This window comes from Callorhinus ursinus, unplaced genomic scaffold (genome assembly GCF_003265705.2).
Source record: "Callorhinus ursinus isolate GAN/ISIS: 27379988/994484 unplaced genomic scaffold, GSC_fseal_2.0 scaffold10, whole genome shotgun sequence".
Taxonomy (NCBI): Eukaryota; Metazoa; Chordata; class Mammalia; order Carnivora; family Otariidae; genus Callorhinus; species Callorhinus ursinus.
In genome coordinates this window covers 70,046,721-70,071,498 of record NW_027397072.1, presented here as the reverse complement: position 1 = coordinate 70,071,498, position 24,778 = coordinate 70,046,721, and the positions used below count along the sequence as shown (strand labels likewise).

The window sequence follows — 24,778 nt, the reverse complement described above, 5'->3', positions numbered from 1 at the left end:
GACCCGTTGCCTGGAAACAGCCTGATTACAACCAACTCACTCAGCTACAAGGAAATTCTACCTGATCCTTTAGGACCATTTGTCAAACCTTATTATGATGATAAAGAAAATTTATACTTTCCTGAAGCCTTCAAAAATTATTGCCATGAAACTCTGCAAAATCTGGGAATCTGCTTTGGGGAAAAAATGGGAAATTAACATGACAAAACAGTGTCAAAAACTGACAGCCTAGACAAAATAAAGAAAAATTAGTTCAGGACCATGCACAGAATTCAGAAATCAACAATCCAAATCCAATACTGCAGAAATAATGTCTGGGAATTGTACTGTCTGCCAGGGTGGTTAGAAGTCAAAGCAGCGAGAAAGTCACTAATGAAGGTCATTTGTATTCCGCAGCAGCGTGGCTTAACTTGTACTTCCTTGTATCTCCAAAGTGGAACTTTCAATCCGATGCTGCCTTTAATAGCTGTTTTGAAAGATACGCCAGTTGGGTCTGTTGTGCCCTGATAGGTGCACAACATTTGTCAGGACAACAGCATTATATAAACATTGCAGACATTTAGCAAAATCTAAGAATGTCTATATATTTTTTTTAAAAAATCATTAATAATCAGTCTCAGAAAATAAGACTTAGTTTTTACTTTAGAGAAAGAATTTTTTACAACTATATGATTGTGTATATATATGTCTGCATGTATGTGCATATATACATATAGGTGTGTAGACAGATAGATGTTTTTTTTTTTCCTTTTAAGCATAGCATAAGTTACAAAGATGCATCAGTAAATCCTGGCTCCACTAAAGGAATTTTCTTGCTATTGATCCACTCAGTTACATTAGACTTGGGTACACCTCACAGGGCAGCTCAGATATGGGCTGGGACTCCTCTTAATATGGGCTTTGCCATTGCTTGGATTCATGATTAATTTTTAGATACATCTATTACATTCTGGCTGGTGATTAGAGATGCATACTTCAGCGAAACTCAACTATCATCGTTTTGAATTAATTTTTTTAGTCTCAGTTATAGGAAATGAATTCTGTCTATTCTTGAACTGTAGGTAAATGCTCAATACTCTAGACCCGCAGAGATTTGTGGAGAGTGAAGTTTCCAGCTTAAAACTGTCTAATGTGCTAATGGAAGTAAACCATGTTTACTTTGAAAGGACTATTTCTCAATCCTTCAAGTGTTCCATGCACATCCACAATATTCTCAAATATGGCACCAGAATAAAATAAGGCCTTCTAGATCCTAGCTTTCAAGGAACATGTCTTAAATATATTTAAACCGTTGGTACTTATTTCAGTCCTAGAATATGGTGGACACCAGTGAAATCTCTGAACTGAACCAGGCACGGGCATCATTAAAGTAAATGACAATGCCATTTTAGAGCTGACTGTGATAGGCATAGGGGAAAAAATGGCTACAGATTGCTCTAAAGAGACGGAAGGATGGATGAGTTCCATTATTTTGGAAGGACAATAGGAGATTATATGGGAAAACCAAGAAAATCACCAAAAGAAACTTTCTGACGATCTTTAGTTTCTACCTCCACCCCTTATGCCATTCACCCCTTGTTATTGTCAAAATTATTCTCCCAAAGCACAAAATCCCAATATTACTCAATGGCTTAAGAACTTATGAGGCACCTGGGTGGCTCAGTTAGTTGAGCGTCTGACTCTTGTTTTGGCTCAGATCACAATCTCAGGATTGTGAGATTGAACCCCTCATCGGGCTCTGCGCTGGGTGTGGAGCCTGCTTAAGATTCTCTCTCTCCTTCTGCCCCTTCTCCCTGTCTCACTCTATAAAGAACTTACAATAAAGTAATGAATGAATAAATGAATGAATGAATAAAATACCTTTATCTTCAAGAAATTTACAGTTTGGTTGCCTCGATGGAAATACATGACTTTTAAAAAATATATGAGTTGAGAGAAAAGTTCATTGTGAGCTGAACTGTCAGTAGAAGCTGCCAAGAGAAGGAGGGGATTGAACCAGGTCTGTTTATTTGAATAAATAAAGGTGCAGACTTAGGCTATTTCCAGTTAAGCAAGAAATATAAGCAAACACATACAGATGAAAGTGTGAATAGTATTATCAGGAAATAAATGAAGATAAATTTGGAGATAGATTACTGATAAAAATAAGAGTTTTGGGTAGTAGGAGGCATTTTCATGAAGAAAGTATTTAGAAGGATCCTAGGAGTTTGCAGGGATACTTAGTAATGGGTTATTTGTGGAATGCCCTGTGTTTGGGGTGAACCTGAGGACATTTGTTCATTCATTCATTTGGTAAGTACTTTCTTTTTCTTTTCTTTTTTTTTTTAAGATTTTATTTATTTTTGTGAGAGAGAGAGAGAAAGAGAGACAAGCAGGGGGGAGGTGCAGAGGGAGAAGCAGGCTCCCGGCTGAGCAGGGAACCAGATGGGGGACGCGATCCCAGGACCCTGGGATCATGACCTGAGCTGAAGGCAGATTCTTAACGGACTGAGCCATCCAGGCGCCTTGGTAAGTATTTTCTGAGCACCCAGTAAGTCCTAGCCACTGGAGATAATGCAGTAAACAGAGAGAATCCCTGCCCTGATAAAATTTATATTGGAGGGGACAGGCACAGATGAAAACAGAATAAATAAGTGGACAATAAGAGGTCAGGTAGTAATAACGCTAAAGCAGGGTAAGGGTCTTAGAGAATGGGAGAATGTATTTTAAAATATTAAAATTTCACAACCCCTCCAAACTACCTAGCACAGATATGAGCATATAATAGACAATAAAGAAATACTAGCTGACTGGGGTACTGCCTGCTAAGAGTCCTGGAGCACAAACTTTCTCCAAATCAATCTATAGACAATGAATCAAAATTCCTTGTTGTTCTTGCCTAAAGCACAGATGTGTGGGTCCAACCTAACTCAAACTAAAAGGTGAGGATTTCTAAAACAGGCTCCCTCAGGATTTAAAATGGAAGGCATCAGGGCACCTGGGTGGCTCAGCTGCTTAAGCGTTCAGCTATAGATTGAGGCTCAGGTTATGATCTCAGGGTCGGGGAGCTGGGATCCTAGTGCAGCAGAGAGTCTACTTGAGATTCTCTCCCTCTCCCTTTGCACCTCCCCCCCCCCACTCTCTCTCTCTAAAATAAATAATTTAAAAAATAAAGTGGACTGCATCGTGGGACTTTCAGCGCTTTTTCCACATTATCTAGGGCAAGCTGTTAATGAGCAAGAAGTATTCGTACAATATTTGTCAGGTAATGTGCCTACCATGGTGCCAGGAACTGTAAAGACTAATAAAAGCTGCTCAAAATATTGACTTCCCTATTTTAAAAAATCAAATATAAAAGCATAAACTTTTTTTTAAAGATTTTATTTATTTATTTGAGAGAGAGAGAATGAGAGACAGAGAGCACAAGAGGGAAGAGGGTCAGAGGGAGAAGCAGACTCCCTGCCGAGCAGGGAGCCCGATGTGGGGCTCGATCCCGGGACTCCAGGATCATGACCTGAGCCGAAGGCAGTCGCTCAACCGACTGAGCCACCCAGGCACCCTAAAAACATAAACTTAAAAGTCAGAAAAATATCAGGAGTAATGACATTAAAATGAGCTCGGCTTTGTAGAGCATTTACAAAGAAGTTCAGAGGCTCCTATGACATATATAACTTCCCAAAAAAGGAAGGCCACCTATAAGTGCTGTCTTGACTCTTTGTGCTCTTTAAACCCTATCACAGCAAGACATAAGAATGTGATTTTCCACTTACAATGCCTACCTTGTCCTGACCCATCCTCCATCATTGGTTGAGTTTCCCATATCTCAAATGCCACCCCTTAAATACAGGTTGATACCCACACAGTGAAAACTTCCTTGGTACAAAAGTAGCTGGCCCACGTAGGAAAGGACACTGTGAAGTAAAATGCATCTGTATTGTGGCTTCTCTGTCAGGTAAGAGCAGGATGAGGCTAACTCAGTGTCTTGCAAACAGGGACAAAAGGGGAGCTTTGTCCTGATCCTGCCAAATAAAGAGCAGTCCAGATACTTGACAACATGAGAACAACACTTTCTTTTTGTGCTCTGTTCTTTTTTTTTTTTTTTTAAATTTTTTTTTTTTTTTTTTGAGAGGGGGATTGGGAAGAGGGGAGCACATGAGGGGGGGAGGGTCAGAGGGAGAAGCAGACTCCCTGCTGAGCAGGGAGCCTGATGTGGGACTCGATCCCAGGACTCCAGGATCATGACCCGAGCCGAAGGCAGTTGCTTAACCACCTGAGCCACCCAGGCACCCCTTGTGCTCTGTTCTTGACAAAAATTTACTGGTGAAAGGTTTATTAAATCTTAGTAATGAGCTGTGGTACAACTACTTCACCTATTCTACTTTCTTTACCCATATAAGAGTATTTCTTATTTCTATATTATAGCAATTTGAATTCTATAATATTTCAATCCTCATCACCATTATGATTAGCACCATCTCTTAATCCACACTCTCTACTCCATGGAAAAACTCTCCTTCTTATTCTGTTTATTCAACTCCTTCAACTTTAGTCCAAAGGATCTCTCTTCAGATCTTATATTTTGCTTAGTACTTTAATTTGTAGCTCTTAACATACTATTATTTTCCAGTGAGACACAGGAAAGGTGTAAGGAGTTAAATGTTTGCACAGGCAAACCTATATTCCTCTCCCTTTTCAAGGGAGGGAAATGGATAGAAACAGAAGCTGCCAGATAGAAGGCCTGAAATAAATGACCTGCACCACCCATAGCTGAATTCCACCTCTTCTTCCAGAATGTTTCATAAGAGAGAATCAATAAAAGCTGAATCTGAAACATTGGTGCAGTGTGGTAGCTAAACTCAGTGAGCTCCCAAGCTAATCCTGTGCTCTCAGAAGCTGTAAGTGCAAATCCCTTCACCTTTGTTCAGGGGGATGAGCTCACTACATAAATTGGCCTGTTTTTTGACCTCAAATTCCAGGTGGGACAGGGTTGGGGGTGGCAGAAGCAACGAGAGGGAGGATTTCCAGGCCATTTGTTCTAAACTGAGGTACTTTGGCAGAAGGAAGGACAAGGTCGAGTTTCCATGGCCCTAAGCTGAGTCACAAAGCTGGAGTCACACTCTGCTCAACACAAATGTCTTTTGCTCACCCACAAGCAACACAAAGACTGAAAAAGAACACTGCCAAAGAACAAGCCAAGTGCCAGTGGCCGTTCTCATTATCTAGGCTACCTAGTAAGGTAACCCCATACAACCTGCCTACTAAATTAACTTTCATATCAGTTTATGCCTTTTTCCCTATGGCTATTGATTAATATATTCAATTAAAAGACAATAAAGACCAAAGTCATTGTAAATGCTACGAGGGTCACTATGTATGCTTATACAGAATTTTTAAAAAAATCATGTCATATTTATTCCTTTTAATGATTCTGTTGCCTTACAGAAAAATACTCACTGAAATATTAAAATTTCATCATCCCCAAAAAGCATCTATTTAAAAGAGATTGACAGAGAGAGATTAAGTTTATTAAAAAGCTCCTAAATATCTGCACTTAAGCAACTCAAGTAAAGAGTTGGAAGCATAAAATTAAACACATTTTAGATGGGTTGATTTGAGGACTTTTTTTTATAAGATTTTATTTATTTATTTGAGAGAGTGAGAATGAGAGAGAGAGAGAGAGCACATGAGAGGGAGAAAGGTCAGAGGGAGAAGCAGACTCCCTGCTGTGCAGGGAGCCCAAAGTGGGACTCGATCCCAGGACTCCAGGATCATGACCTGAGTTGAAGGCAGTCGCTTAACTGACTGAGCCACCCAGGCGCCCCTGATTTGAGGACATTTAATAGAGTTGAATAATATGCCTGTCATCTTATTTCAATTTCTTTAACCTTACAGAAGTCTCTGAAGTAGCACTAAATAATAATTATTGCATGCATGTCATACAAAAATGTATGTGTTTATTTTTTAAGTATATTTTAGCTGATTGTGCATTTCTCTTGAAAGTAGTTTTTACAAAAATAATGCTCATGCAATTTCTACAACATGTATGGCATATGTTACACAAAAATTAAATATCACGAAGGAAATTGTAATTATTTCAAAATGGTATATCAACTGATTAGAGCCATGCACTTAATATGTATTTCATAATTCCATCTTTTATAAGAATCTCGGTGTGAAAAATCAGACCATTAAAGTGCATCGGAATCCTGATGACTCAAGTCCTAGTTCCTCATGAGAGCATCCAGACAATTTGGATGTATCACTTGTTTCTCATCCATAAATAGTTTCTTACCATTTATGAAATCTTTGTTAGTATGGCAGTTATTATACAGCATATTTTTTCTCCCTATCTTTAATCGCCAATGAAATTTCTAAACAACCTTATTGCTATCTAAACTAAAACAATCAAATAAAACCAAGCACCAAATAACAAACACAACTTGATTCATTTACTTATTCCTATTGATTACATATTTTTCCTCTTGCCTTGCCTTCACTATTCATATATAAATTCCTAAGTGCAAGAATGTTGCCTCCCTATCCCCTACCCCATCCCCAGCCTTAGGCAAAAATTAAATTAAATGTAAACAGACAATATAATTTGCCTCAGTATAGCTCCAAGATGGTCTGATTTCCTGTGTGGTAAGAATGTTTCCATTTCTGCATTTCAATCTCCATCCAAGACCTCTGATAATAAAGTCTATATAGTCATTTAATACAAGCATCCCAGATGAATAGGATTCTCAAACAATGACAGAGAGAATAGTTCTTTATCCTGTGAGGCCCCAGAGGACAACCAAAATCTCAGCAATATTGTATTTTCTTTGCTTTTGTGCCATCCTAACAATTTTTTCTCCTCTGAGATAATCTCATCTTTTCCTTGGATTTGTGTTTCTCAACCACCTGATGAATTTACACTCTATAAAGATTTCCTCTAAATCTTGTTCTATTGTGATCTGAAAAACGACTACTTTATTGTTAGTAATCACATGTTAGAGTTGTTGTCATTCCATTAACATATGCTTTGAGAATTCCTAAATTCCCATATTTGGGACTTTGAGAATAACTAACAAAACTATAAAGACTATTTAGTGAGCTTTGCTTTTGAAGATACAAGGGCTGATACATTAGTGGACACTGTCAGAGTTCTGCCCAGGTAGTCACTACCAGCTACAGAGAGAAGACTTTCCAAGTAATCATTTAATAAATAAGTTGAAAGGAAAATCAGAATGTTTTTCATTCACTGAAAACAAAACAGTATTTATAGGTTTGCACTTTTCTCTCAACTCAAACATTTTGGTGTCTTTGTAATCTCTTGTTCAAATCTTCCATGAAAACATCCCCAAGTTCACTCAGGGTGATTCTTTTCTGTTGGAATGGGAATCATCTCTAAACCCTCATTTATGTATCATTTAATTGGGTAATACTACTAATAGAAAAACTGTAATAGAAAAACTGGCACTGTAATAGAAAACTTCACAGTCTCTGACCTCTAGATGCTTGAAATCAAAGATAAAATAAATATTCCAAAATATTACTGTAGAGTCACTGCATAATGGGCCATTTAAAATGATACTATGAACAAATTGACTGACATTTTGACAGTACTGAGAACAACATATGTCCTTTCACATTTTAGCTTCTGGTGGATCATTAGGCACAAGTCTGAGCAATTCCAAGAAAAATTTATAAACAAAAATTTGATATAAAAATTGGATATAAAATATCAAGATCAAGACCTAAAAACATATTTTAGAGAATGACTTACTTTACAAAATTATCTGGACCACACATTTCAAATAGCATATTTTTCTGCTAGATTTAAGTGGATTAAAATATGTTATCATTTTAACAGAAATGTTTTTAGTATTTATTTTTTTATTATGTTCAGTTAGCCAGCATATAGTACATCATTAGCTTTTGATGTAGTGTTCAGAGATTCATTAGTTGTGTATAACACCCAGGGCTCATCAAAACAGGTGCCCTCCTTAATTTGATATGGGTTCAGGATTTGTTAGTAATGCCAAGAATGGACAAAGGGAGGAATTTTTATGCTAATCTCTGATTCATTGTTTTAGAACATTCATGATTTTTAAAGTGCTGTATCAAGCTTTTAAGCCACCAGTGGGAACTTCATTTGACTAAACATTCCTGCATATAAATGACTGGACAGAAACACTTTTTACCAAACCCAACATGGAAACACACACACAAGTAACTACTCATGCCAACAGAAATTTCATTTAAAACAGTAAGAAAATTCAAGTGAAGCTCATATTTCATTAGTATGGAGCCACATCCACAAGTCCCCAGGCCACTTGCAGTTATGACTCCCGCACACATTTTCCTCTGAAACTGTAGTTCTGCCACATTACAGTATCAGAATCCAATATTCTTCAGCCCCCAGGGCCAGTGACCACCATTACTACTTACACGCAAGGAAAGAGGACACAAGCTAATGCCAGGTCATAAAGCGCATAAATCTTCGATTGCAGTACACTTAAGTGACCATTTATTTCTTGTATCTGCCTAAGAAAATCTGCCAATTTTCTCCCATGAGAACTGGCTTTCACCGTTAGGAGGTCATCTGCATGCTCGCAGACAAAGGTAACCGTTTCAAACGATGCACATATTCTCTTATGATGAATATTTACTTTCTAAATACAGGGAGTAAAGATCCAGCTATTCTTATTGGATTATATATTGCTAAAATTAACTGGAAAGCCTCCAAGAGGTAAAATGCCTTTTTGTCGTATTACCTCTAATTTCTTTTAGAAAATGGGTACGTGTCTTAAATGAAAGAAAATCAAGCAAAAATACTTATGGTATACAAGTTTTCATGGTCAAGTGCCTAAAAGCAAACATTTTGAGATTAGTTTACTATGAACATACCAGGCTAGTAAGGGAACCTTTTGCAAGACAGAGCTTTGATTTGGGAAAGCTTTACAGATTGGTAGACAAGTTCCTGATAACATTTAACAAGCAGGATTGCTCTGAGGCCCAGTCCATGTTGACTACCACTGGTTACTTTACTACTGTAAAGCTTCTGTAAGCTATTTCGGAAGCCAAGGACTGTAGAACAAAAGCATTCCAATCTGTATCTGGTTGTCTGGCATTACATGAACATCAGAAGAATATTTTAAAGGAAAAAATGTCAAATATTTGACATTCTTATTAAGGAAAATACAAAAGAAAACATTGCATAGTATCTAAATATCTGAAAAGGCTAAGTTCTAACCAATATGAATCCTCAAGGGTCAGAAAACAGCCTGATGAAATAAAGAAAATATATTGGACTGAGAATTAGGTCTGGGAGAGGTCAAACAAATTCTGAGTCTAGTGTCTCTAGTTGTTAAAAAGGGGTAATAAAGTTGCTCTACGGACCTCTGGTTTACTACAAGGATAAAAGCCTGAATGTAAAAATGCTTTAAAATGTAGACAATTTAACACAAATATTAGATAATACTATCATCTTCATTTTTCTGACAATCTTGCAGCAGGTCTCTGAGCAGGACTTAGGTACTATGTCATTAATAACATAATTGGAGAGGAGACAGTAGTTTTTAGTCATCTCATTTTTTTTTTTTTTTACACCTGATGAGCTTCTGAGATACAATCAGTCACCAAACTCCTCAGGCACATTTAGCAGCATCAGAAGCAGGTGCTGCTGACAATCATGTCTGATTCCACCGGGACTGAAGGTGTAAAAACAATGAATCATTACAGGTGTGTCTGCCTCTCTTCATTCAAAGGACAAAATGAAAAGAAAATGAAATTCACCAAGCCCAATGTTTTTAAAACAAAAAGAAAAGAGATCAATTAGGAAAGACTTTTCCCTCTAATTTGTAAAAGCAGAATTCTGTTATAATTTAGTAATTGTTTTTTAATAGTCTGCAACTGTGCTAAGGTGTTGTCCTAGATTATGAGTTCCGCCTAATTTCAAGAAACACATGGCTTGATAATAGAATATGGGGCATAATAATGGCACACAACTAATTCTATTTTCAGGTAGAACCTTGGTGAGACAAGAGATAAACACCAAAGGCTGCTGGAATTAACAAAAGAAAGGCGGCAAGATATTTTGAAAGGTTTAAATAAAAGCAATAAAGAAGATGACATTTGAAATAACTAAATGATTCCAGGGATCTTAGCAGGAGAAATATCAGCGAAGACAAAAACTTGAAAGATGGATATACTCAACATTGAGAAGTCCAAAGTGTTTCAAGAACATCCTGCCACAGATTCCCTACCTCTTACATTTGCGCATATTTGTGTAAAGTGCTCATGTTCATGAATGACAACAGGTGACATGGATAACATAAATTGAAAAAAATAAAGTCCTTTTAAACTGGCAAATAGTATATAGAGTCCCTATAGATTAAAAATGTTAACATTTTATTTTGCATGCAATACATGGTTTTAGAAATTTAAAAAAATGCAAGCACACAGGGTGAAGATCACATATAATCCTACCACCGGTAGCTGTGTACACTGTGATGTATGTCCTTCAAGATTACATCTGAAGGTCTAATGCATAGCATAGTGATTACAGTTAACAACATTATAAACAAAGTTTCCAAGAGTCTAGGTCTTAATTGTTTTCAACACAAAATGATAATTATGAGACATGATAGAGGTGTTAACTAATGCTACAGTGGTTGTCAAATTCCAATATATAAATGTGTCAAATCAACACAGCATACACTTGAAACTAATACAATATTCTATGTCAATTATATCACAATAAAAAGAAGATAAATTAAAATTTTATGGTGAAAAATATTGTCTTTAAATGCATATAAAATTTATAACAAAAAATACAAACATTATATACATATTGCTCTGTAATGTGCTGCCTTCACTTACCACTATAGCTGAATATACACAGCATTAAACACTCTCTGGCTCCCTGGTATACTATTATGTGGGTTGTCCATTAGTTTATTTTATTAGTTTTTATTATTACATATTCAGGTTACTCTTATTTCTTGTGTGAATAACGCCCCATGATCATCTTTTTAGATAAATCATTATGTAAACCTCTGATTATTTATTTAACTAATTTTAAAATTACAATAACTAGGCTGTTTGAAAACTGCCCTCCAAAAGAATTATTCTAATTTTCATACCACCATCGAGGGTTAGCCTTGCTCTATTTATATTTTCTTAAATGTTGGATATGAATTTTAAAGACTTTTCCTATTCCCATTCATTATCAATATTCAATAAAATAACATTTTATTTATTTTCTTAATTTTTGTTTGGGGTTTTTGTTGAATACAGAGTTGAACATTTTACAACGCATTAATTGTGTGTGTGTGTGTGATATGACTCATCTTCCACTGAATGTAGTAAGTCCACTTTGGGTGTTTTCACATCTTTAATTTTCCTGTGACCATTCTGTGGGTTTCTTCTACTTCACCACTTGTAATATCCAGCTCATATTACCCTTGGAAATATGCTTGGATTCAGGATTTTATGCATACTTAGTGTCAAAGACTATCAAGGCCCTGAGATTTTACCCAACTTGAAAGCTAACAAGTTAACCTGCTTTAGTTTCATAAATGCTGGTAGAAGAGACTGTAGAGTCCTAGATCAGAGATGAAGACCAGTTCATTACCTGCAGCAAAAACAGTAGCCAGGGTATCAGTATTTTTGTGCTGGTTCTGTGATCCCTATTTTCCATAGAGGAGTGCAAAGAATGCTAGATGGCACCCACACATGCAGAAGGTTATGCTCAAGGAGGGGAACTCTGAGCTTAGTAAGCACCAATCATTTATAATGGGCAGTAAACGTGCCTGCCTTTTACTCCAAAGAAAATATCATCTTTATCCTACTGGACAATATGTGTGCATGGAGGGAAACCCATAAATATAATCTATGTTCCAAGAACATTCATGATAAAACATTCTTGAAATGATAGTCTGGAGGAAAAAAAGGGCAGTCAGTATCTTGCTATGCAAGAGATACAGAAGTGCAAAGGATTTATGGAAAACTGTCTCCAAACACTTTTTCCTGAATATGCAGAAAGAGAATAAAAATTTTTGCAGCCGAAGGAAGGAGAGTGAATCAGGGGCATTCAGCCTTCAACTTTGTTCCTGACCTAGCCCCAACTGTGTACCATCACAACAGTAATGCATCAGCATAAAGAAAATAAATGAGGGGTAGGTCCTGGTTAAACTGATTTCTGAAAACTGGACTTTGCAAAAAGCTAAAGAGACAGTGAATTTTTACTTTATAAAACAATTCTCTATAGAGAAACTCTGTAGGCTTCTTTAAATGTTAAGATGATGATTAGAAGACGCCTAACATGATTGGAAGACAAATTAATCTAAAATTCTTTATACATTTTTTATTTTTTAAATTTTTTATTGTTATGTTAATCACCATATATTACATCATTAGTTTTTGATGTAGTGTTCCATGATTCATTGTTTGTGCATAACACCCAGTGCTCCACGCAGAATGTGCCCTCTTTAATACCCATCACCAGGCTAACCCATCCCCCCACCCTCCTCCCCTCTGGAACCCTCAGTTTGTTTTTCAGAGTCCATCGTCTCTCATGGTTTGTCCCCCCCTCTGACTTACTCCCCTTCATTCTTCCCCTCCTGCTATCTTCTTCTTTTTCTTTTTTCTTAACATATGTTGCATTATTTGTTTCAGAAGTACAGATCTGTGATTCAACCGTCTTGCACAATTCACAGTGCTCACCATAGCACATACCCTCCCCAATGCCTGTCACCCAGCCACCCCCTCCCTCCCACCCCCCACCACTCCAGCGACACTCAGTTTGCTTCCTGAGATTAAGAATTCCTCATATCAGTGAGGTCATATGATACATGTCTTTCTCTGATTGACTTATTTCACTCAGCATAACACCCTCCAGTTCCATCCATGTCGTTGCAAATGGCAAGATCTCATTCCTTTTGATGGCTACATAATATTCCATTGTGTATATATACCACATCTTCTTTATCCATTCATCTGTCGATGGACATCTTGGCTCTTTCCACAGTTTGGCTGTTGTGGACATTGCTGCTATAAACATTGGGGTGCACGTACCCCTTTGGATCCCTACATTTGTATCTTTGGGGTAAATACCCAGTAGTGCAATTGCTGAATTGTATGGTAGCTCTATTTTCAACTGTTTGAGGAACCTCCATACTGTTTTCCAGAGTGGCTACACCAGCTTGCATTCCCACCAACAGTGTAGGAGGGTTCCCCTTTCTCCACATCCCCGCCAACATCTGTCATTTCCTGACTTGTTAATTTTAGCCATTCTGACTGGTTTGAGGTGGTATCTCATTGAGGTTTTGATTTGGATTTCCCTGATGCCGTTCTTTATACATTTTTTAGCATATTAGTTAAGAGGGTGTGCTAAGGACCAGACTACCTCAGTTCAAATCTGGCTCATTGTACTTGATTAAGTTACTTGGTTAAGTTCCTTCTGCTGTAAAAATGGGTTACTGATGGATATTAACTTCAATCTCATAGAGCTGGTGAAATGCTTGCCTGAATTAAGGGATATATATATTTATATATATTGCTTTTGACAGTGTCTGATACCTAGAAAATACTCAATAATGTTGGTCACCATTATTCTATTATTACTACCTAAAATGAGGTCATTAAGTAGACATATTCTCTTCTGCTCTTTTGCTCCCTGTGTACAATCAACTAAAAAAATCTTCTTTTCTTGATTTGGAGGGTAGCTACTAAATAAAAGAAGCTTTACAAAACTAACTCCAATAAGAAATTGGTTCCACTCATATCATGGGCTATTTCTAAAACTGAAAGAAGAAAAACATTAAGAAAAGGATGCTGAGTTTCTTTAGGTTGGTTGTATTGTCTAGGAGAACTTCTTTTATTTCTACACTTTTGTGTATGATGCTAACAAAGAGCCACAAACATTAACAAAAATTAACTTGTAGAGTTAACATTAACATAACTCTATAACATACTATTCAGATATACGTAACAACTTTGGAAGCACAGGAAAAGAGTCCTAAAATGTTTCTGGGGTACAGAAGGCTCTGTGGTCCTCCTCTCCAGTATTTAATCATTATTCCTCCCTGAATAATAGTTGGTTCTTTTAAATCTGATACCAGTCACTCTGGCCCTTTTCTGAAGATTCTGAAGTAGAGGGAAAAGGCTATAGTTGAAGAAAAGGTGGTGAACAAAGAGGGGAACTAACTAATAAATACTGGCTATTGAAAAGGCAAAGCCACTGAATAATTATGAGGGGGAAAAAACACAATTTGCACAAACTAATGTAAACATTTGTGAAAGTCCTATCCTGTTTCTGAGACTTGTGCTTTAGAGATGTGGAAGGGATTTGCTTCCCCTCCACCATCACCCTATTCTATTATTATTATCATGCCCATTTTACAGATGAAGAAACTGAATTATGGAGAAATTTTCTGATTTGCTCAAGATATTGCAGGTAGTAAACAATGGATCCAGGACTTGAATCCTGACATTATTTTTTTTTTTCATTATATTATACTGCCTCTGCTGACCCTGAATTCCAGCCAAGTGCTTATTCCCCTAAAGCCTACATTACAAACCACTGACATAATTCTCAGCCAACCCAACTATCAAATAAAGAATAGTCTCATCTCCTGGTTCTCAGCCAGCATAGGGATGCTCTTAAATTGGTGATAGAGCTGATGCTCTTGGTTGCAGGGGATCCTTCTGTTAATTTTGGCACCTACTGGGGATTTCTTAAGCTCTCAGTCTATGATTTTTTTAAACTATTCAGCTGTACTCCTGGCTAAGCCCATATCCTAGGAGAATTAAACAAAATCAGAGATCAGTCTGTTCTTTTTATTTTGTACGGGACACTCTGATTCTTGGACTCCTCCAGATCAATCACAGGTGCAGTTACAAATCTATGGGGGAAAGGGATGTCACAAGTTCTATTTGAACATTCCCTGCCTTCTTTTCCACACTGTAACCACTATTCACAGTGAGCTGTTATTTAGAACATTTTTCTCTCTAACACATTAGCTACATAAATCACTTCATAATATACATAATAGTTTATTGTTCTTCACACATAACCATGGTACTTCTTTCCAAGGGTAGGAATAACTTATGCTGAACCACCAGTCTCCCAAAGACATTTTCATATCTCTTTACTTGGCTTATCCTTTGACAGGAATTATAGGACTAAGTAGCTATTGTTTGTGGACAGTGTATCTATTATCACCTATTCATACAGGAAAGCAAACTGGTAGTAAACCTATTCTGTTCCTTGTTCTTAACTCTGCATCCACCATTTGCCCTGCCCCATATTTAAAGATTACTTTCCACTTTCTCAAAGGTACATGTAACAGATATTCAAAGCTTCACACAATCAGGTCGAGCAGATCTCCTACTGAGATCTCAAATCTGGTAAAATCCTAGAAAATGACATCTAAGTAATACTGTGGAAGTAGCATTAGTCAAGCATTTGTGTGTATGTATCAGAGAGATAGAGAGTGTATGTTGGGGAGAGGGAGTGTGTGTGTGTGTGTGTGTGTGTGTGTGTGTGTGTGTTTGTCAGTGTGGGGGGAGGGAAAGAGAGAATGACTAATCAGATTGATTTCTTCAATCTTCAGGTTTCTTCAACAAATATATTATTTGTAAATATACAGTTTATCAGGCATTGTGCTAAGTAATGAATCACAAATAGACCCTGACATTGAAGAAATTAACTCTTTGTTACATTTTAGTCAAAAAGTCAGATGCAGAAACAAATGATTTTACATACCATCATAAATACTAGGATACAAATGAGCACAGGCTCCTTTGGGAGCAGAGAGAAGGGTTACTTGATTCCTGAATTTCTGGGAAAAAAAATTACTTGAAGGAGACAGTAGTGGATACTATGTATGCATAGGAGTGATCCTGGAGAAGAAGAATGTGGAAGCAGTTCCAGGTAGAGAAAACTGAGGCATGGAAAAGCATGATGAGTATGAAAAAGCACAGCAATTTATAATCACTAAGATTTAAAGCATGGGGCAAGTAGTGGTAGGGGATAAGGCTTGAGATAGGTTATGATAAAGAGATCATGGAAGACCATGTATGTTACCACAAAGCTTGAAATTTAACCTGTAGGTAATCAGGAATCATCAAAAGGCTTAAGGGTTGAGTGTGGCAAAATAATATTTGTTTTTAGGTAAGCTTGTGAAGGATGGAATGGAGTTAAGGTCATATGCAGGGAACACATTAGCGGGTTAATGATATAGGGTCCAAAAGACATGATGAGGGCCTTGGCAAGGGCTATAGTAGTGAGAACAGGAGGGCCCATCATGGGGACACTATGCATGTTGAGATCCTCTCTCCTGGGACACATGAAAGAGACACCTATCAGAGGGTGTTTAAGACCAAATCCTGTGCCTCACAAATTCATATGCTGAAGTCCTAACCTCTGATGTGACTATAGCTGGAGATAGAGTCTTTAAAGAGGTAATTAAGTTTAAATGAGGTCATAAGGTGTGGGGAGAGTAATTGAACACACGGGTGTTCTTATAAGAAGAGGCAATAGCATCAAAGAGCCCACTATCCCCCTCCCCCCATTTCCCCCTCTTCCTCTCTCTCTTCCTCCCTCTGCACACACACAGAGGAAATGAGCACACAGCAAGAAGGCAGCTGTCTTTGAGTCAGAGAAAGAAGTCTCAACAGAAACTAACCCCGATGGGCACCTTGATCTTGGACTTCTTGATCTTGGACTTTCTGCCTCCAGAACTGGGATAAAAATCAATTCTGTTGTTTAAGGCACCTAGTCTGTGGTATTTTGTTATGGTAGCCAGAGCAGACTAATGCAGAGCATTTTGTTGGAAGATGTGAAAACTAAAAAAAAAAAAAAAAAAAAAAAAGGCAGGGAGAAGACAGTAAGAAAAAGTAGGGAGGTAAACAAAGTCCTTAACAAGCAGAAACGTTGAGGTAGAAAGGCTAGTAGAGTAGGGAAAGCTTTCATTCGTTAGCTTCAAAGCATGAGAGTAGCCCCATGAGTTTCTTGTATAAGGGAGTTCTAGCACAAAGAGTGATGGACATTTGTTTCAGAAGAGACTATTCTAGAGTTGTGACTGGATCTGTTTCTTTTACGACTTGATTCCCAGTGTGGTGAAACAGCTATGCCCCTACGTTTCTCCGGAGTCAGTTGGAGCAGGCCCTTGCACTCATGCTCCCAGACTGCCAAATAAAGAGTAGGAGGAAGAGTTCACATCAGGATGAGCAGAACGGAAATAGTGACTACACACTGACTCAAGAAGTCTTGGGATGTGATGTTAGTAATACAAAGATTTTGTAAAAAATACAAACGTTTTATTTTAGCAGCCCTGTTTATAATATTAAAAATAACATGTATGCACATAACAAGAGCCTCTATGCAACACAGAAAGTGTGGCATGTGGGTGGCTCTCAATGAAGGAGGCCTCTTTGACACCACAAAATCTGTGTTTATTCACCTCTATAACAAACTGGCTCAGTTTAAATGCCAGGCTATAAAAGGCTTCATCCACATTCTAAATACCTACCGATTTTGAGAAAAGAAATAAAGGAAAGCTCTGAGCGTACTTTTTTTTCAGCACCTGCCAACATGGTGCCTGGGTTTTCGGACAGAATTTCATAAATGGAACAAATGAAGAATAATGATCTTTCCTTTACCTCTGTGCCATTATAGCCCCATCAAGCTGAAGACAAGTAAGATTATAGGATTTAGACAGTCCTTGTAGAGGAAATGGCAACTAGATTATTCTTCTGCCTGCTTAAAAATAATTTCCATTTTGATCTGAGGCATATCTGTGTGTGTGTGCGTGCGCATGCACGCGTGTCTGTGTGAAACAGAGAATTTCTGTGGCAGATTCCCTCCTTTTGTCTTCCACATTAACACATTCCACCTGTGCTTTTAACATCCAGATGCTATCATATTTTAATTATACTGATTAATGTCTATGTAAGAATTACAAATTATGGTAAACCAACCTTCCCTCAAATTAGGGAAGTCAATCTGCTTAAAGGCAGAACAGCGAAATAGGACACCAGGCTAAAATCATAGAAGAAATGGAAATGTCTTCATTTGTTTTTGTTTGTGTGCTTTTGATTAAAGGTGACAGAATGGGCTTCGCTACCAGTGCAGGAAGCGTGATGTGCAAAGATGAATGCGTTTACAGCTGTAGGTACTGTTGCTGTTTTAACATTATTCTTCTCACCATTGGGAAAACATCTGTGGAAAATAAGAAGAGAGGGGGAGTTATCTTAATAAAACTGAGAAGAGATGTCAAAAGAAATGTTGCTGTCTCCATCTTTGGAGAGCTTTATGAAGAGAATCATTGTGTATTTCCATCATTTTGACCAGATATTCCAATAATACTCTGAAATATCTCTTAGTGTATCCAAATATCTCTCCTGTGGATTTCTGGTACATTTCTTTAGGAAAACACAAAGTAAGAAAACAAAAAATCTCTACCCTAATTTACCAAGTAATTTAAAGTCAAGTCATTTTCTTCCTGACCACACCATGATTTAATTGTTTTCCCTGAGTAAGGGCATTTGTGAAGTGGAGGACGAGGAGTGCCTTTGGCACTCGTGATCTGCCCCAAAGCATTCTGAGTCCATGATTTTCAGTTCTGTCATCTAAGAATGGAGATCTTGCCACTTCTCAGGGACGTCACGGGATTGAATGACATAATGCAGATGAAAGTGCCTTGAACATTTCTGTATACTAATCTACCGTGAGTTTGTAGAGATGAAGATCTCAAAATGTCTTGTGCTCCCAAATACGAGGAAGTAAATATTGTTTTTTCATTCGCGTATTTTATCTTATCTGCATCACTGCCTTCCCCACTCTTTACACACTATTTGCCAAGAGCTTTCCGTCTAGAGTGCATCGATGTCATATAACAATTCCACACAAAACATGTTCATACAAGTCTGACGCCAGTGGATAAGGACAAGGTCATCAGCTTTGGGTGGCTTATACCACAGGCTCTTGTTTCCAAGATATCTGCTACTGACAAGATGTGTATGAGTGTGTGTATGCGGTGGGTGAGAGAGCGAGCACAACACACAAGGACAAGGACACACACCATTTGACAATGGCTCCTCAAATCCAGCTCTGAGAATAAGATAGAAATTTCAACCTAACAGTGATGGTACACATGGTAGTTTCCATTGTGTGGCTAATATGCATCCTATCTATAAGGAGACTACAATGTACAAGGATAAAATAGACAAGTAAACTCAGCAATTACCACATAAGCACTGTAATAAAGGTAATTAAAGGCTTGAGTGGTCATGGAAACTTTTTCAACAAAGGTGTTAACATAAAAGATAACTCCTTGATGGATAATAGGGAGATAGAAAGGTGTAGGGAGTGGAGAAGTATAAATTCAAGGGTGGGGAATGGGATGGAGGAGAAAAAGAACATTACAGGCAAAGGGATAGCTTCTGTAAGGTATGTGGGCTAAAATTGTTTTTTTTTTTTTTATTTCATCATTCCAGAATGGCTGAAGTTTTAAATCATAATTTTATATCTTTTATACATTTTCACATTTTCCTACATTAACACAGATAGACACATCTTTCTTTTTTTTTTTTTAAAGATTTTATTTATTTATTTGAGAGAGAGAGAATGAGAGATAGAGAGTACGAGAGGGAAGAGGGTCAGAGGGAGAAGCAGACTCCCCGCTGAGCGGGGAGCCTGATGCGGGACTCGATCCCAGGACTCCAGGATCATGACCTGAACCGAAGGCAGTTGCTTAACCAACTGAGCCACCCAGGCGCCTGATAGACACATCTTTCTATACCTAACTGCTTGGACCCAAAACCTGATTCCTGGCTTCCATCTCCTCCACATACAGGCAAGAAAAGGCAAATAAATAGAACATGGCTGTGACATCTAAAAACGCTTCTTTCTATTAAATGCAACCATGAAATGAGAGGGTTTAGCAAAGACTCATTGAAGTTTCATCTTGCAAGCACAATGCAGGTTTAAATAGATTCCAGCTCCATTCAGTCTCAGCTACAGGGCAATCACAACTGTAACTAACTCCTACGTCTTTCATCTTTTGACAATGAAATTAAAATATTGCTTCATGCTACAGCAGGAAAGAATGATCTAAAATAAATAATCCCGAAATTGAAATAAAACTGAAAATAACAGCAGTGCCTTTCTGAGACAGTGGGCGGCAATGTTAATGAATGGAAGTTTTGCATACAAATAAACACACTGAATATGGGAAGAAGAAGGTAAACTATGGACAGCAGATAATTCAGAATCAAAGCCACAGCCAACCAGTTTAGGTAAAAAGAAGTAATTATTTTCTAAAAGAATTGGTACATAGGGAAAGTAGTGAAGAAAACTGCCATTCACCTGAAATACTAATTTACAGAATAGTTAAAGCAATCACACTTCGACTTTACTACACGTGGTGAGATGAAGAAGGATCATTTTAGAACATTACATTTCCCCTGCTCCTAGTTTGGATGGGCCGAAACATCCTGAGTCCTAGGTTTTCCAAATTATGTTCCTTAAAGAGAATGAATAGCTTTACAAGCCAAAGCAGGAATAAATCCTTTTTCAACCCATTGTTACCTGCATCTCTGTTACTGGTAATGACATGCGTGCTGGCCTCTTAAAACTTACATAAACCTGGTCCTTTGGTATTTCCTGCCATGTTGACCAAACAATTGGATTAACTGCTTTTAACTTTATTCACCCCTCATCATTCTCAGACAGAAACCAGGCCCACCTTGTCCCATGGCTTCCAAATTATGAAACACCACCCATTCAGTTCTTACCCACTCTGTTCATCCTCTCTTGGGAATCTAATCTCAACCCAAAGAAACTTAGTGATATTTGGAATTGGAAGCTGCTTTAATAACTCAGTAGAGATGATGATCTCTTACAGCACTTGAAGTTTGTTTTTTAGTGGGCATTTCCTCTCTGGATTTGGATCCCCTAAACATCCCAATTCCTGGCCACTCATTCTCCTCTACATAAATAAAAATAAACCCAAAAACATTAGAGATATGCTATTTCAAGGAGTTAATACATTACCCACTATGAAAAATGACTTCATTGTTTCTTGAGAACAAACTCATAGAATAAAATATATACTGGTTCCTAATTTTTGAGCTTTCCTGTTTGGAGTAATTTTTCTAAAAATGATAAAAACTCAACAGATTAAAGAGAAAAACAGTAACTGAAACTCGATTTATGTTGCTACTTCTTTCAGTAGTAAATGCAACCAAAATGGGTTCAAGCAAAAACAACTCTCAAAAGCAAGGCATGTACTAAGAGGAAAGCTTTGGAGAGCTAGATTCTGCAGTTCACAGCTAAATGGGGATGTAAATACTAACAGTGGAATCGGAAATAGGAGAAATTCCTGTGGGATAGAAACAGTCTAAATACTAGAGCAGATTCCAAACTTTTTGCTACAAAAAATCCTAGCTTTGCCTGTACCGCTCTCTGCCATGCAGGAAAGATGTGGTCTTCCGTCACAGGGAGAGTAATGGCTAGGCTTCTCAACTCTCATAACAGAAGGTCAACAGCACCATCTGCTCATCTGGCTTCCAAAGGATGCATATGGATTCATCTTCTCGCCCAGATTCTCCTCTCGCTTTGGGGTTTTCCCTTCCGTTTGGTCCTCGGTGTGCACTCCTAAGTTTGCCAAGTGCACATTGGAGGCCACCGAAGACTCTTTGCTAAGAACAGCTCAGTGATGAATTGAATCCTTATCTATTCAGAAGGTATTTTGGAAAAAAAAAATTCTACGCAGTATAGTCAACCTGCACAACCCCAATTATACTCCTCAGACTGTGTTAATTCAGAAGTTATTTCAAAATTAAGACCTTTGTTAATAAATACTGTTTGCTCAAAAATTAGAATTATATGCTTTATAACAAATTGCAATTTCCGTGTGTCTTTAGATCTGCTTGTATTAATTGAAACAGAAGGGTCAGAAGCAAACATTTCTGTTGTTTCTGTTCCACATAGGTTTAAAATGTGCTCTGAAAACACAGTCCTGTCACAACTGAGATGTGGGTGGGCATTATAAATAATTAAATGGGGGGTGCAGAAAGCACTAAAAACTAAAGAGACAGAAAAATTTCTCAAATATATAAATTCCAGTCCCATTCCAAGTATAGTTCTTTGGAAGAACATTAGGGTCTCTACAACTAATTAGCTGTGTGAATCTGGGCAAGACATAATCTCTCTGGAGATATATGTAAAATTAGAATTATGTGTGAGAAAACTGAAGTTTGGAAGAATGGAAAGTAATTACAAAGTAAAGAAGTTGAACATAGATCTTGAACATGATCACTAATTGAGTGATAGAAGAAAAATAATTAAAAAAAACTTTATCTTCAATCTTTGTTTAATTTTCTATCTTTTCCACAAGATTCTCAGCCTGTGAGGCAAGGATCATGTCTATCTTGTTCACCATTTTATCTTCTATGCCTAGGACAGTGGAGATTAAAAACTGGAGGAATAACTAAGTGGGCTTTAACTATTCTATCTGGTATTATAATACCATGATGATTTTGTCTTTCAGTTCTTTGCTAATAAAATAGATACATTTGCATCCTCTCTAACATAAACATGAGAAAGGATGACATTGGTGATAGCTGAGTGTGTAAAGAGAGGTTAGGTCTCACCTGAGAAATATGTTTCTTGAAATATTATTAATAGAAAAATAGGTATGAACTCTGCAAATATACTGAGAGTAGAGACTTGTATCACAAAAATAGGGTCAATGGTTAGCTAAGAATCAAATGAAATAAAAATATATTTTATAAAGAGAACATTCCATTTAATGAACATAAATCACAAAATTAAAATTTCTCAACAATTCTAGATACAATACCAATTTTAAATAAGAAGAAATTAAAGCATAAAAAAGTTAAATGACTTACCCAAAGTCACCTAAGCTGTAAGCAGGAAAACTGGTATTTGTGTCTTGCTACCATAGTTCAAATGTTGACCCTCTTTCTACTATACATTTCACATTAAATGACAGTCTACCAACCACCAGATATTGAGCTGAGCTCTCCTTGGGTAGGAAGACAAGTTAAACATTGGCATCTATTAATGAGAAATATTTCCCTCTACTAAGGGTAAATAATATGATAAAAATACATTCTGAGAAGTTGATGTGATTTTTATAGAGAAGAAATATCAACATTTTGAGGTCTAACATCTATTTATAATAAAATAATAGTGTAAAAACCAACAAAAATAAACTCCTTAAGATTAATGCTTGATGAAAGCCCATAATAGTTAATAGTACAAATAAAAGTGCATGATTATCAATGGTATGGGAATGTCCAGAGAAAGAAATCATGTCTCTATAAGACAGAGAGCTTATATCTCAGTTGTGTGGTCATCAATGAAGTATGTCTATTGAGTTAAGATGATTATTTCTCAGTTTTGACATCTTCATGTTCAGTGGGGGACAGCAGGGCCATCTTTGCTTCACTAATGGTAAGAAAGGGGTCTGAGTTGTATGAGGTAATCCTTCATATGAAAGCAGAGATCCAAAGTTAGTAGGGCTTTCACTCCTCAGAAACCACTACACTAAAACCTCCAAAAAATTCTGAAAACCTTCATAATGGCCCCTTGTTTATTCCCTGATTTTATTATCATGGGAATTAGCATAACACCTTTTAAATTCAAAGGAGTTTGTTCTTTCAAAGATATAAAAGAAGAGGCAGCTGAAGAGACTTCCCTGCTTCATACCAGAAGATAAACAAAATAGAACTTAAAGGACCACTGGATGAGGGTACTCACTGAATGAGAGGAAAATACACTGTATTCTTGGACTTTTGGACAAGTTAGAAAGAAGAATGCATAAAAGAATATGGAACCGCAAAAAGGCCCTGAGACTGAGCAGCAGAATTATCCAAGATGATTTACATGCAACAGGTTTATTTGTTGTTGTCGTTGTTCGCTTGTCTGTTTGAATTAGCAACATTTTACAGCTTAAGCTTTTATTTCAAGGAAATCAAGCAATGTTTCCCACCTAGGGGCAATTTTGAGTCACTGGAGACATGGAACAATGCCTGCAGACATTTTTGGTTGTCACAGCTTGTGGGAGGAGGTTGTGATCTTACTTCTAGTATCTGGTAGAAAGACACAGGGATATTGCTAAACATCCTACACCTGGGCCCATCCCTATAACAAAGAATTAACCAGCCCAGAATGTCAATAGTTCCAAGGTTGTGAAATCTTGCAGTAAAGCAGAAACCAGAATCTCATCCTTTTTGCTTGTTTGTTTGGTCTGGTTATAGGCACTTTTCATGTTTCTTTGATACATCTGACTCAAACAGCCTAACTAGCAAACTTCAGGAGTGACCTTGTTACAAGGCACATCATTTGTCAGCATCAGATTCACAATACTCTTTCTTATTTAAAGTCTGCCATTAGTTATTTCTCCCTAAAAGGCTTCTACAATTTAACAGTCAGGACATGTTATGGCTGTGAAATAGATGTCCCTATCATCCTGCTTTAGATGGGAAAAGAAACATTCTGCAGTGTTTATAAGTCATAAAGAATTCTAAATATCTCCCACTCAACACATTCAGGCAAAATGATGGTATAATTTCTGTACTGGGTGGCACTCTTTCATACCATTATGTGTCTTGTGAACCAACCGTAGGTAATGCACTATCTTCCTTTAATCAAATCTGCATTGTAATTTCTATAAAAAAATCAATTAAACACAAGAAGCAATTACTTATTTTTTATCACAGCATAATTTACTTTCCTAGAACAGCAGCATGAAAATGTGAGGCAAGATCTCATCTATGT

The 24,778-nt window shown here is 37.3% G+C and overlaps 1 protein-coding gene across 22 annotated transcripts in view; it reads right to left on the bottom strand.

Moving 5' to 3' along the window:
• Positions 1 to 24,778, bottom strand: part of NRXN1 (neurexin 1) — a 1,133,502-nt gene that overhangs the window by 852,385 nt on the left and 256,339 nt on the right. For 2 of the 22 annotated variants that reach the window (XM_073897732.1, XM_073897735.1), the window contains one exon: positions 18,043 to 18,190. The exons of the other annotated variants lie outside the window; for them this stretch is intronic. In XM_073897732.1, the coding sequence (XP_073753833.1) occupies positions 18,132 to 18,190 (59 nt within the window). In that variant the 3' untranslated portion in view covers positions 18,043 to 18,131. Of the gene's footprint in view, positions 1 to 18,042; positions 18,191 to 24,778 lie in introns of those variants that run through there. 22 annotated transcript variants of the gene reach the window in all.